This window comes from Onychostoma macrolepis, chromosome 22, assembly GCF_012432095.1.
Source record: "Onychostoma macrolepis isolate SWU-2019 chromosome 22, ASM1243209v1, whole genome shotgun sequence".
Taxonomy (NCBI): Eukaryota; Metazoa; Chordata; class Actinopteri; order Cypriniformes; family Cyprinidae; genus Onychostoma; species Onychostoma macrolepis.
The window spans coordinates 6,868,340-6,882,834 of NC_081176.1; the positions used below are offsets into that span (position 1 = coordinate 6,868,340).

General features: G+C 37.3%; 1 protein-coding gene across 8 annotated transcripts in view; it reads left to right on the forward strand.

Moving 5' to 3' along the window:
- The window catches only part of LOC131530336 (calcium homeostasis endoplasmic reticulum protein-like), a 22,163-nt gene continuing 7,668 nt past the window's right edge, over positions 1-14,495 (forward strand). For 6 of the 8 annotated variants that reach the window (XM_058760533.1, XM_058760534.1, XM_058760535.1 and 3 more), the window contains exons 1-9: positions 1-229; positions 713-883; positions 1,415-1,450; positions 2,832-2,998; positions 4,173-4,310; positions 8,556-8,707; positions 9,857-9,968; positions 10,077-10,166; positions 10,251-10,464. In XM_058760533.1, the coding sequence (XP_058616516.1) occupies positions 205-229; positions 713-883; positions 1,415-1,450; positions 2,832-2,998; positions 4,173-4,310; positions 8,556-8,707; positions 9,857-9,968; positions 10,077-10,166; positions 10,251-10,464 (1,105 nt within the window). In that variant the 5' untranslated portion in view covers positions 1-204. The remainder of the gene's footprint in view (positions 230-712; positions 884-1,414; positions 1,451-2,831; positions 2,999-4,172; positions 4,311-8,555; positions 8,708-9,856; positions 9,969-10,076; positions 10,167-10,250; positions 10,465-14,495) is intronic. The other 2 variants (XM_058760537.1, XM_058760540.1) reach the window with 1 other exon arrangement.

Consider the following 14,495-nt stretch of genomic DNA (forward strand, 5'->3'; position numbering starts at 1 on the left):
GGCACCAGAGCGCATGCGCAAGACACGCACCGGCGGAAGTCGTCAGGATTCAGTTTCCCGTCGCTTCATCTTGAACTAAAACACAACAAACCCATACAAGTATAATGGTCGCACCCGTTTAAAAGAGTTATTTTGTTTCGCGCCTCATCGTCATGTGATGTAAATGAATTCCTGGACCAATACTAGCGAGTAATCCTGAGAAAAATGGATATTTCCACGCCGCCAGAAGGTAACAGTGCGCTCGCGCGCGTGATTGTACTGCACCGCGAGCGCGAATGAACTGATATTATATACTCCAAAACTTCACTAATAAACACACAGTTGTTACATAAAAGTAGTATTTATGTTCTGGTTAGTTTGTATTGGCTGTCTAGTGTGGATGGGATGGCAGGTTAAGTTGCTATATCGCCTGGAGGTGTATTCACTTGATTTCTATACAAGTTAAAGCGTTTACAGTTGATGCCAGCATTACTAGTACAAATATATTACTACACTAAAACTGTGCACAGTTGATATTAGCGATTGCTGTCATCACAAAAATATGTGAAAGGAAATGGCTGAAAGCTTCTTGCACTTTGAAAAAGCATTTAAAAATATATTTAAAAAATAATTAAAATAATACTATATAATCTATCATATTTTAAAATATACTATGTATTTATTTTGTGTTTTGTATTTTTTTTTTATCTCTCTCTTTGATTTTTCCCATCAGATCAAGAGCTGCGTAATGTCATTGATAAACTGGCTCAGTTTGTCGCCCGAAATGGACCCGAGTTTGAGAAGATGACCATGGAGAAGCAGAAGGACAACCCCAAGTTCTCCTTTCTGTTCGGAGGGGAATATTTCGGCTACTACAAATACAAACTGGCCATCGAACAGCAGCGTACGTGAATGAACCGCTGCAGAGCACAAGTCGCTTTTATTTCTACTCACCAGTGTTATTTTAATATTATTTATATGTTCTTGTAGTTTGTAGGAACATTTTGAGTGAGCCTTAATTTTTTTTGTTTAGATTTTATTGACATTTTTATTAGTATTTGATTTGTATTTATTTATTTTAAATATTACTGTTTAGGTTTATTTTATATTATTTTAATTGTAGGCTTAGTTCTGTTTTAGTTCTTTGTAATGTTATTTATTTTTGGTGCTATATTTTGGTAACTTGGTGCTTCAACTTAAACTTATTTCAGTTAGTGGTCAAGGCATTTTAAGTTTTACATCTAAAGTTGACTTTTATTTTATTTCAGCTTCAATTGACAAAAATGTTTGAATGTTTTTCGGTTTAGTTTTAGGTAACGCTAATACCCAGCTACTAATATAGGCTTGTGTGATGGAAATGTACAGCTAGATTTGCCTGTTTGACAGATGTATTGTGTATGTATTCGTCTTTAAGGTGTGCTTCTCTCCTTTATAGATTCTGGCACTCATGATGATGAATATAATATGGAAGGTATTTATTAGACCGATGATCAGAAATGTTTCATTTTGCCTGGTATTCATGGAGTTCTTATGTATCATTAGTGCTTGAAACTTTTGTTTTTATCTTTCATTTGTCAGATTATGTTATGGCTTATGTTTTCTCAAACAGATATCAACCTGTATAATTGGTTGAAACTTTCAAAAACCAGCCGTGCAACACTTTTGGTGGTGTTTGCCAACCATCGCTGTTACTATCTCTCATTTTCAGGGATTTGAACCAAGAATTAATAGAATAGTTCACCCATAAATGATAATTGGCTGAAAATGTCCTCACCCTCAGACCGTCCTAGATGTTGATGAGTTTGTTTCTTCATCGGATTTGGAGAAATGTAGCATTACATCACTTGCTCACCAATGGATCCTCTGCAGTGAATGGGTGCCGTCAGAATAAGAGTCCAAACAGCTGATAAAAACATCACAATAATCCACACCGCTCCAGTCCATCAGTTAACATCTTGAGAAGACAAAGTTTTGTGTTTGTAAGAAACAAATCCATCGTTGATGCGTTTTTAACTTGGATGGAGAGTTCTCTATCCATAATGTTGCTTTTGCTTTCTCCAGTGAAAAAATCATCTCATCTGAATCAGGAGAGAAAAATGCACAGATCAAATGCCTGAAGTTGGGATTTGTTTATTACAAACACGCAGTTTTTTTGCTTCTCAAGATGTTAATTGATAGACTGGGGTGGTATGGATTACTTGTGATTTTATTATTTTTTTTAATCAGCTGTTTGGATCCTCATTCTGACGGCACCCATTGTGATGATATTCCTACATCTCTACAAATACATTCTGATGAAGAAACAAACTAAATTTTCAGCAAATTAATATTTTTAGGTAAACTATTTATTTTAAGTAAGCACATTACTTTCCTGCACTGTTTTTTGCTACATACATGATATTTTTGGTTTACTTTTGTTTGCAAATGCAAGTATTCTGTATAAATCTTGATTCGAACTTAAGTTTCGCTTTCAACCTAAGGAAGCCTCAAGCAAGCAGTTTTTCTTTGGGTTCTTTACTTGATTTCTTTTCCCCTCAGTTATTTACAGTCAGTTCAGTATGTCATATCCACATGCTTTCCTCAGCTTAATATTTTCCTACTCCCGAGTTTTTCATGCGACTCTCTCCAGACATGGAAAATCATAGGGGAACAAACCAGCATGAGTGATTTCCTGCATGTTTCTCTGATCTCAATAGCTTTGCTCTGGGAACGTCCGTTCAAAAGAGTCACGTTTCCTTCAGTAGTGTGACTGTTCGTCCTCATCCATCAGATCTGGACGCACTGGCAGGCAGATATTTGTCTCAGCACACAGTAGGAGTTATAGATTTGCGTCTGTGTGTTCTTGTGATTAGCAGTGCTCTGTAAACCTCCGGGAAAAGAGGTCGCTGATGTTCCTGCGCCGATGACGATGCTCCCACCGCCGCCGATCCCGCCGACCACGCCGTCTGTGGAGGAGCTGATCCAGCAGAGCCAGTGGAACCTGCAGCAACAGGAGCAGCACCTGCTCAGCCTCAGACAGGTGCATTAACACACTCCATGCACAAAAGTTTTGACCCCCTCAATGAAAAGTCTGTGGGAGTAGTTTTGTTGGTCCATTTGTGTTCTGCGCACCAGGGTCGTTCAAAAAAATACAGTGATATTGTGAAATACAACTCAAAATAACTGATTTCTGTTTGAATGTATGTCACCCTGGAGCACAAAACCAGTCATAAGTAGCATGGGTATATTTGTAGCAATAACCAACAATACATTGAATGGGTCAAAAATCATTAGGATATTAAGTAAAGATAATGTTCCATGAAGTTTTATAAATTCTAATTTATAAAACTAATTTATAAATAATTTTGATTAGTAATATGCTTTGCTAAGAACTTAATTTGGACACCTTTCAATGCAATTTTCTCAATATTTTAATTTTTTAATGTATTTTTTTTTTAGTAGTTGTATCTCAGCCAAATATTGTCCTATCCCAACAAACCATACATCAATGGAAAGCTTATTTATTTATTCAGCTTTCAGATGATGTACAAATGTCAATTAAAAAAAACATTGACCCTTATGACTGGTTTTGTGGTCCTGGGTCACACATAATATTGGCTTGACAAAGCCAACCTAATGATTTACTATATAAGCTGCTGCTTCATCCAATTTAATAGGGAGCAAAAAACCACCAAATTCGGGTTGCTATATATTTTCTAACTGATCAGATGTTAAACAGACCACCTAAACTACGCAAAGTCCCATAGACTTTCATTGAGGGGGTCAAAACTTTTGTACAATAAATAATATATACAGTATTTAGGCTGTGTATCACTAGCAAAGCCACATACTAACAGCGTGTTAAATCATTCTAGCAACATGTTAATTCATGCTAGCAATTTCTTAAATTGTTAGAATAATGGTAGTAATGGCCAGCAACATGTTAAATTATGCTAGCAATATATTAAAACCTGTTAACAACAAGCTAGCAATTTGTTGAATCACGCTAGAAACACTAAAACATTAAGCAGTAGTGCAACATGTTAATAAAATTTTTTGACTTTGAGCAAAATCTTCAAACTACAAGCTTTTCAAAGTCATTTCATTCAGCAGAGCCGAGAAAATAATTTCTTATCCCAAAATAGTCCTGCTGATCCCATATACTTTTGAACATTGATACATTCTGTTAAGTAAATGTGTTTTTGGGGTTTCAGGAGCAAGTGACGGCTGCCATCTCTCTGGCGATGGAGCAGCAGATGCAGAAGCTACTGGTGGAGACGCAGCTGGACATGAACGAGTTCGACAACCTGCTGCAGCCCATAATAGACACCTGCACCAAAGACGCCATATCGGTACATTACATTTAGTTATTTAGCAGACGCTTTTATCCAAAGCGACTTACAAATGAGGACAATAGAAGCAATCAAAACCAACAAAAGAGCAACAATATGCAAGTGCTATGACAAGTCTCGGTTAGCCTAACACAGGACATGTAGCAAGTTTTTTGTGTTTTTTTAAAGAAAACAAGTGGATAGAATAAAAAAAAATAAAGCTATTGTCCGAGGGTCAGATAGATACAAAGAAGACTAATAGATACAAAGAAGACAGATAGATAAAACAGAATTAGAATAGAGATGTTACGAGTTCCGAGTTAGAGGGTCAAATGAAGATGGAAGAGATGTGTTTTTAGCCGTTTCTTGAAGATGGCTAAGGACTCAGCTGCTCGGATTGAGTTGGGCAGGTCATTCCACTAGGAGGGAACAGTTATTGAAAAAGTCAGTGAAAGTGATTTTGTGCCTCTTTGGGGTGGTACAATAATGCATCGTTCACTTGCAGAACGCAAGCTTCTAGAGGGCACATAAGGTCTAAGGTGCAGAGCCAGTGGTGGTTTTGTAGGCATACATTAATGCCTTGAATTTTATGCAAGCAGCTATTGGTAGCCAGTTCAAATTGATGAACAGAGGTGTGACGTGCATTCTTTTTGGCTCATTAAAGATTAATCTTGCAGCGGCATTTTGGATTAATTGTAGAGGTTTGATGGAACTGGCTGGAAGACCTGCCAAGAGAACATTGCAATAGTCAAGTCTGGACAGAACAAGAGCTTGAACAAGGAGTTGTGTTGCATGTTCTGAAAGAAAGGGCCTGATCTTCCTAATGTTGTATAAAGCAAATCTGCAGGACCGGGCAGTTTTAGCAATGTGGTCTGAGAAATTCAGCTTATCATCAATTACAACTCCAAGGTTTCTGGCTGTTTTTGAAGGAGTAATGGTTGATGAACCTAACTGGAAGGTGAAATTGTGATGAAGTTATGGGTTTGTTGAAACCACAAGCAGTTCTGTCTTAGCTAGGTTGAGTTGAAGGTGATGGTCTGCAAGAAATGTCTGTTAGACATGCTGAGATGCGAGCAGCTATCGTCGGATCATCAGGATAGAATGAGAGGAAGAGTTGAGTGTCATCAGCATAGCAGTGATATGAAAAGCCATGTTTCTGAATGACAGAACCTAGTGATGCCATGTAGACAGAGAAGAGAAGTGGTCCAAAGACTGAGCCCTGAGGTACCCCAGTAGCTAGATGTTGCAACTTGGACACCTCACCTCTCCAAGATACCTTGAAGGACCTATCTGAGAGGTAAGACTCAAACCACTGGAGTGCGGTTCCTGAGATGCCCTTTCTCAATAGGGTTGACAGGAGGATCTGGTGGTTGACCGTATTAAAAGCAGAGGATAGATCCAGCAAGATAAGTAATGAAGACCTGGAAGCCGCTCTTGCAAGTCTTAGGGCTTCAACAACTGAGAGCAAGGCAGTTTCGGTCGAATGTCCACTTCTGAAGCCAGATTGGTTGCTGTCCAGGAGGTTGTTCTGTGTGAGAAAGGCAGAGACGTGGTTGAACAATGCTCGTCCAAGTGTTTTTGCAATGAAAGGTAGAAGGGAAACCGGTCTGTAATTCCCTAAAAGAGTTGGGTTAAGAGTGGGTTTCTTAAGAAGAGGGGTTATACGAGCCTGTTTAAATGCTGAGGGAAAAACTCCAGTGTGAAGGGATGTGTTAACGATGTGAGTGAGTGCAGGTACAACTGCAGGAGAAATGGCTTGAAGGAGATGAGATGGAATGGGATCAAGCGGACAAGTAGTAGGATGACTGGAAAGGATGAGTTTAGAGACTTCTGCCTCAGAGAGTGGAGAGTGGAGAGAAGGATGTGAACGAGTGTATATTTGTTGGTAAGATGTGTTTGACAGTTTGTGGTATGGAGAATTGTGCTGTGAGGTTTGTAATTTTATTAATGAAGAATGTGGCAAAATTGTTTTAAAGAGCATGCGAGAGTTAGGCAAATTGTTAATTTTGTCATGATAGTATGTCCTTTTAGCGGTGGAGACAGTAGCAGAGAAGTCAGAGAGGAGTGATCGATTTAAATTAAGGTCAGTAGGATTTTGTGATTTGCGCCATACCCTTTCAGCAGCCCTGAGCTTAGAACAATGTTTGTGGAGAACGTCAGATAGCCAAGGCGCAGAAGGGATGGTACGGGCTGGCCTGGAAGATAAAGGGCAGAAAGTGTCTAAACAAGACGTCAGAGTGGAACAGAAAGTATCAGTAGCACTGTTAGCATCAAGAGATGATAACTTTAGTTATCATTAGTTAGAGTGTGGAAGTCTGCAGCCTGAGGTTTATCTAAGTGGATGTTGAAGTCTCCAATATAAGTAGGTGAGTACCATCCTCAGGAAAGGTTGAGAGCAACACATCTAATTCTTCCACAAAGTTACCTAGTGGTCCTGGAGGTCGATAAACAACTACAAAATTAATTTTTAGAGGGTAGGTAATAGTAACCGAATGTGATTCAAAGGAACTGTTGATACCGAGAGATGGTAAAGGAGTAAATTTCCAATTATTAGAGATGAGCAAACCAGTACCTCCACCTCTTCCAGTCAAATAGGGAGTGTGGGAAAAGGAGAAATTATTGGAGAATGCTGCAGGTGAAGCATTGTCCTCTGGTTTGATCCACATCTCTGTCAGGATCATGAGGTTTTAGCCTTGAATGAGTAGTAATGCAAGAAATAGAATCAGCTTTGTTAACTGCAGACTGAAAATTCCAGAGACCAATAGAAGAAGAAAGTAGTGTTTTAGTAGACATAGGCAAAGTGCGCAGGTTGTTAGGATTGCACTGCCTACCGTGTATGATGTGTGGTCTGCAAGTGGTAGTGATAGTAGTGATCTGGAAACACATAGTAAGAACTGGTTATAAAAACTAAAACAGAAGTGAAACAAGTAGTAGGAAAGAGGATAAATAAAAAGCGATACTTATGTCCCTTACTGGTGTCCCTGCTCGGTGGAGTCGCACGGTAGAGTCTATCGTCTTTACACTCTTCGGTCTTCACAGGAGGAGGGCTTCACACGAGGGCTGCCATGGTATACTAAGCTTTTTATACCCGTCTAACAACACACTAATTGAATTCAGCTGGACACTCTTTCCTGTTTATCACAACAAATGGCCAAGCAAGCATATTGCGATACAGTATGAGACCAAACGCGATTTCAGCAAGTCTTAAAGGAGTCATGTAATGCTACATGCACTTTTACAAGTTGTTTGAACTGAAATGTGTGTTGGCAGTGTGTGTACACAACCACCCTATAATGATAAAAATCCACCCAGTGTTTTTTTTTTGTTTTCTTTGTTAATCTACTAAAATGTTTACGCCTTTCTCAAATCGAGCCATCTCTCATGGTGTCTTACCTCAGACCCGCCCTGAGTGAGCTGCCATCAGCTGTTTCACCGCCGGAGCAGACGTAGACAAGAATGACTCCTAAGCGATTGAGGTGTTTTGTTGTTGGATGTAATAATGAACATAGCAGTAGTCATTTACTCCCGTTATCTGAGCGGCTGAAGAGGATTAGGTTTGTTTCTGAAGGGAATGCGCCCTCCATCTACCTAAATGCGTCTGTTCGCGCGAATCATTCGTGATCCAGCTTCACCTACAGAAGAAGTGAGTACAAGGTTTTTTTAAATGAATCTTTGCAAATGGCCTTTCCTAATAATGTGCTAATTAGCAAGTTTCACGATGAATGCGGCTAAAGTAAACAGTCCCTCAGAGAGCGGCTCGGAAGAGAGGGGCGGAGTCAGCAGAGTTCATTAACATTTAAAGGAAAATGACACAATACGGCTTGCTCTGAAAAGAGCTGTTTTTGACAGGGTAAAAAAGGTGTTTTTTACACTACCAATGATAAATTTGAACCAAACTATGTAACAGACATTTCATTAAGACTAAAGAATAATATCAACTTGTGGAAAATGGGCATTATATGACTACTTTAACACAGTAAACAAAACAAGAGTTTCCTAGCAACGACAACTGCGCTAAACACTAATGAGACAAGTAAATACACTTACGAGCTGCTTTTAACTTCCGCTGATAGACTGCTTCTCTCAAAGAGTATTTCTTTACACTGAACACACTTTTCTGTTTATCACAACAAATGGCCAAGCAAGCGCACAACACTGTGATACAGTACTAGATCAAACGGTACGTGCCGGAAACCGGCCTCACTCACAACCATTCCGTCTGATTCGTCTCAGATTAGTCATTTTCTGGTTATTTCTCGCTCTCAGGCTGGAAAGAACTGGATGTTCAGTAATGCTAAGACCCCGGCGCACTGCGAGCTGATGGCGTCGCATCTCAGAAACCGCATTACTGCGGATGGGGTGCATTTTGAGCTCCGCCTGCATCTCATCTATCTGACCAACGACGTCCTGCATCACTGGTGAGACTCAGAGTTTTCATCAGAACTGTTACAATGTATTTGAATACTTAAATCAGCTGTTCGGGGAGTGGTATTTTAGTATTTTTAATATGCGATGATAGTATTATAACGTTAACATTTTGAATTAGTTTTTATATTTTAATGAATTTCACATTGTTTTCTATGTTTTTTTTTTTCTTCCAATTTTGTGTATTTTTGTAATTTTTCTTAGGTTTTTAATATGTAAATATTTTAAAATATGTACAATATATTATAAAGTGTTTATTCATTTTTTTATACAATACAAATATATTTATAATGTTATATTTTAAAAAATGTTACAATATTTTAAATGTTGAAATACAATTTTGTTATATTAAATAAAATTTTTAATTACAATTTTAGTTTTAATTGTTTTAGTACTTTAACTTAAACTAAATAAAAATGAGAAATGTTGCCTTGAAAACTAACTGAAATAAGAGTTTAGTAAATGTTTATTTTATTTCAGTTAACAAATGTTTTTTTTTTAATTAGTTTAATTTGCGTTTATAATTAGGGGTTATTTTAATTATACACATCTATAATAAATTTTCAATTAACATAAAACAATTTGATAGTTTTAGTTAATGAGAACAACTCTGGTCAGTAATCTAATTTGACAATTTAATGTAATGCCAAATATATATTTATTTATGTATGTATTTATTTATGATGCCTAATTTTCACGAAAATGATTAATTGTCACTTAAATTTTGGTAACACTTTACAATAAGGTGTCATTTGTTAACATTAGTTAATGTATTAACTAACATGAACAAACAATGAACAATGCATTTATTACACTATTAATTAAACTTTGTTAATGTTAGTTAATGAATATACAGTTGTTCATTGTTTATTCGTGTTAGCTCACAGTGCATTAACTAATGTTGACAAACACAACTTGTGATTTTAATAATGCATCAGTAAATGCTGAAATTAACGTTAACTAAGATTAATAAATGCTGTAGAAATGTTGTTCATTCTTAGTTCATGTTTACTAATGTTTAACTAATGAACCTTATTGTAAGTGATAAGCTCCGAACTATTGGAATTAGAAAATGGAGTTGTACAACTCCGTGTTTTTTTTTATGGTGTTTTATTGATTAAACCCTTGATTTTTCTCCACAGTCAAAGGAAAAATCAGAGGGATCTTTTGGCGGCTCTGCAGAAGGTTGTGGTTCCCATTTACTGCACCAGCTTCCTGGAAGTAGAGGAAGACAAGCAGCAGAAAATCACACGCGTAAGATCATCCATCCCCATTTCTTCCCATTTGCAAGATTTGTAATGTCTTTACGGTGTCAATTTGACATCTAGCAGAAAATTGAGCCGTAGCTCTTCATGTTTTCAGCTGCTGCTGCTCTGGGAGAAGAACGGCTACTTTGATGACGTCACGATTCAGCAGCTTCAGAGTCCGGCTCTGGGTCTCGGACAGTATCAGGTGCATCTCGTGCTCTCAGTATTTGTTTTCTGGTTAAATCCGGAGGATGTGTTTCTCATCACGTCTCTGTTGTGTCTTGTCCAGGCGTCACTCATCACGGAGTACGCGCCGGTGGTGCAGCCGGTCCAGATGGCCTTCCAGCAGCAGATCCAGGCGCTGAAGACACAACACGAGGAGTTCGTGAGCAATCTGAAGCAGCAGCAGACAGCAGCGGTAGCAGCAGCCGCGGCCGCTGTTGGTCAGCTGACGCCTGCAGACGCCGACGTGAAGACTCAAGCGCCCTTGACCTCTCAGCCTGGTAAAAACATTAAATAGTATATATTTTAATGATTATATTACCTATATTTAGAATGTAATATTTTTATTAGTGCTGTCAAACGAATAATCGCGATTAATTGCATCCAAAATAAGTTTTTGTTTACATTATATACGTGTGTTCTTGTATATTTATTATGTATATATAAATACACACACACACACACACACACACACACACACACACAGTGTATATATTTTGAGAACATTTACATGTTTATACATGCATATTCTTATGTATTTTATTTATATATATATATACCGTATTGACCCGAATATAAGACAATGTTTTTTTCTTGGAAATACATCTGAAAAAACGCTGTCGTCTTATATTCGGGGTCTAGACTTTGACATGTCAGTAATACACCCACAACAATAGGTGGCGCCAAAAACGCATAAAACGAGTGTGCCATGAAATATGTAATGTAATGTGTGCTGTAAAGATTGCAAGTGAAAACAAAAGAAAAAGAAAAGCTTACATTGGCATGAGTCGTGACTGTCATGTTAGCCTGATGGGAACAAACTTCCTCTGTAACTGATTTTAAAACATGAGACAGTACCCAGAAGACTACAATAAGATTTCACTTCTACTGTTAATAAAATTTTGGTAGGCTACTATGAGATGGATAGCCTAAATGTTATATAATTCAGATGGGCTATCTGTTATTTCAATGGTATATCAAAAAGTGTATATTTTTCAATGTCATTGTTGGTACATTTTACCAGTATTTACCATACTTTCAAAACAAAAATTAAAATAGGAAAAATATGCAATTTGAAAATAATTTAAGAAAAAAATGTGTTTTACAGAGAGAGAAAAAAAAACAAGATTTGGTTTTCAAAAAGCCTTTTTCCAAAAGGTACATCTGGAAAAAGGGGGGTCGTCTTATAATCAGGGTCGTCTTATATTCGGGACAATACGGTGTGTATATATATATATATATATATATAAGAAATATATAATATTCTTATAAGAAATATATATACACATACACAGTGGGTACGGAAAGTATTCAGACCCCCTTAAATTTTTCACTCTTTGTTATATTGCAGCCATTTGCTAAAATCATTTAAGTTCATTCCTCAATGTACACACAGCACCCCATATTGACAGAAAAACACAGAATTGTTGACATTTTTGCAGATTTATTAAAAAGAAAAACTGAAATATCACATGGTCCTAAGTATTCAGACACTTTGCTCAGTATTTAGTAGAAGCACCCTTTTGATCTAATACAGCCATGAGTCTTTTTGGGAAAGATGCAACAAGTTTTTCACACCTGGATTTGGGGATCCTCTGCCATTCCTCCTTGCAGATCCTCTCCAGTTCTGTCAGGTTGGATGGTAGCGTTGGTGGACAGCCATTTTAGGTCTCTCCAGAGATGCTCAATTGGGTTTAAGTCAGGGCTCTGGCTGGGCCATTCAAGAACAGTCACGGAGTTGTTGTGAAGCCACTCCTTCGTTATTTTAGCTGTGTTTAGGGTCATTGTCTTGTTGGAAGGTAAACCTTCGGCCCAGTCTGAGGTCCTGAGCACTCTGGAGAAGGTTTTCGTCCAGGATATCCCTGTACTTGGCCGCATTCATCTTTCCCTCGATTGCAACCAGTCGTCCTGTCCCTGCAGCTGAAAAACACCCCACAGCATGATGCTGCCACCACCATGCTTCACTGTTGGGACTGTATTGGACAGGTGATGAGCAGTGCCTGGTTTTCTCCACACATACCGCTTAGAATTAAGGCCAAAAGGTTCTATCTTGGTCTCATCAGACCAGAGAATCTTATTCAGGTGTTTTTTAGCAAACTCCATGCGGGCTTTCATGTGTCTTGCACTGAGGAGAGGCTTCCGTCGGGCCACTCTGCCATAAAGCCCCGACTGGTGGAGGGCTGCAGTGATGGTTGACTTTCTACAACTTTCTCCCATCTCCCGACTGCATCTCTGGAGCTCAGCCACAGTGATCTTTGGGTTCTTCTTTACCTCTCTCACCAAGGCTCTTCTCCCCCGATAGCTCAGTTTGGCCGGACGGCCAGCTCTAGGAAGGGTTCTGGTCGTCCCAAACGCCTTCCATTTAAGGATTATGGAGGCCACTGTGCTCTTAGGAACCTTAAGTGCAGCAGAATTTTTTGTAACCTTGGCCAGATCTGTGCCTTGCCACAATTCTGTCTCTGAGCTCTTCAGGCAGTTCCTTTGACCTCATGATTCTCATTTGCTCTGACATGCACTGTGAGCTGTAAGGTCTTATATAGAGAGGTGTGTGGCTTTCCTAATCAAGTCCAATCAGTATAATCAAACACAGCTGGACTCAAATGAAGGTGAAGAACCATCTCAAGGATGATCAGAAGAAATGGACAGCACCTGAGTTAAATATATGAGTGTCACAGCAAAGGGTCTGAATACTTAGGACCATGTGATATTTCAGTTTTTCTTTTTTAATAAATCTGCAAAATGTCAACAATTCTGTGTTTTTCTGTCAATATGGGGTGCTGTGTGTACATTAATGAGGAAAAAATGAACTTAAATGATTTTAGCAAATGGCTGCAATATAACAAAGAGTGAAAAATTTAAGGGGGTCTGAATACATTCCGCACCCACTGTATATTTAATATATAAACAACATATTTTTCTTAAATATATACATGCATGTATTTGTGTGTGTGTGTGTATATATACATGTGTATATATATATGCGTGTGTGTGTGTATATATACATGTGTGTGTGTATATATATGCGTGTGTGTGTGTATATATATATATATATATATATATATATATATATATATATATATATATATATATATATATATATATATATATATATATATATATATATATATATATATATATATATATATATATATATATATATATATATGCGTGTGTATATTTAAAATATATATATATAAAAAAATGTAAACACAAACTTTTATTTTGGATGCAATTAATCGTTTGACAGCACTAATTAATATAATGTATATTTAAAATATTGTAAGATATTTTTATATTAAATCTTAAAAACATTGTTTTTATTTTTATTTTAGTTGTAGTAAATTTAGTACTTAAAGGGATACTCCACCTCAAAATGAAAATTTTGTCATTAATCACTTACCCTCATGTCATTCCAAACCCGTTTAGTCCTCGGAACACAATTTAAGATATTTTGGATGAAAACCGGGAGGCTTGTGACTGCCCATTGACTGCCAAGTAAATTACACTGTCAAGGCACAGAAGATATATATATATATAAAAAAATGTAAACAAACTTTTATTTTGGATGCAATTAATCGTTTGACAGCACTAATTAATATAATGTATATTTAAAATATTGTAAGATATTTTTATATTAAATCTTAAAAACATTGTTTTTATTTTTATTTTAGTTGTAGTAAATTTAGTACTTAAAGGGATACTCCACCTCAAAATGAAAATTTTGTCATTAATCACTTACCCTCATGTCATTCCAAACCCGTTTCGTCCTCGGAACACAATTTAAGATATTTTGGATGAAAACCGGGAGGCTTGTGACTGCCCCATTGACTGCCAAGTAAATTACACTGTCAAGGCACAGAAGAATATATATATATATATATATATTTAAAAAAAAACTCAAAATAGTCCATCTGTCATCAGTGGTTCAATCTGAATTTTATGAAGAGACGAGAATACTTTTTGTACGCAAAGAAAATAAAAATAACATTTATTCAACAATTCGTCTCTTCTCTGTCTCAGCGTAGCGCCATTTTGGAGAGCATCCGATGTAAGTGCGTACGCTATTCTCTGTCATCAGTAACACATGGATACATATTGTACGTTTATTTACGCTTTGATTTGAACGCAAACAGCGTATCCATGCGTTACTGATGACAGAATAGTGTACGCACTTTGCGTCCATCGGATGCTCTCCAAAATGGCGCTACGCTGACACAGAGAGACAGAAAGGAGACGAATTGTTGAAAAGTCGTTATTTTTATTTTCTTTGCTTACAAAAAGTATTCTCGCCGCTTCATTAAATTCAGATTGA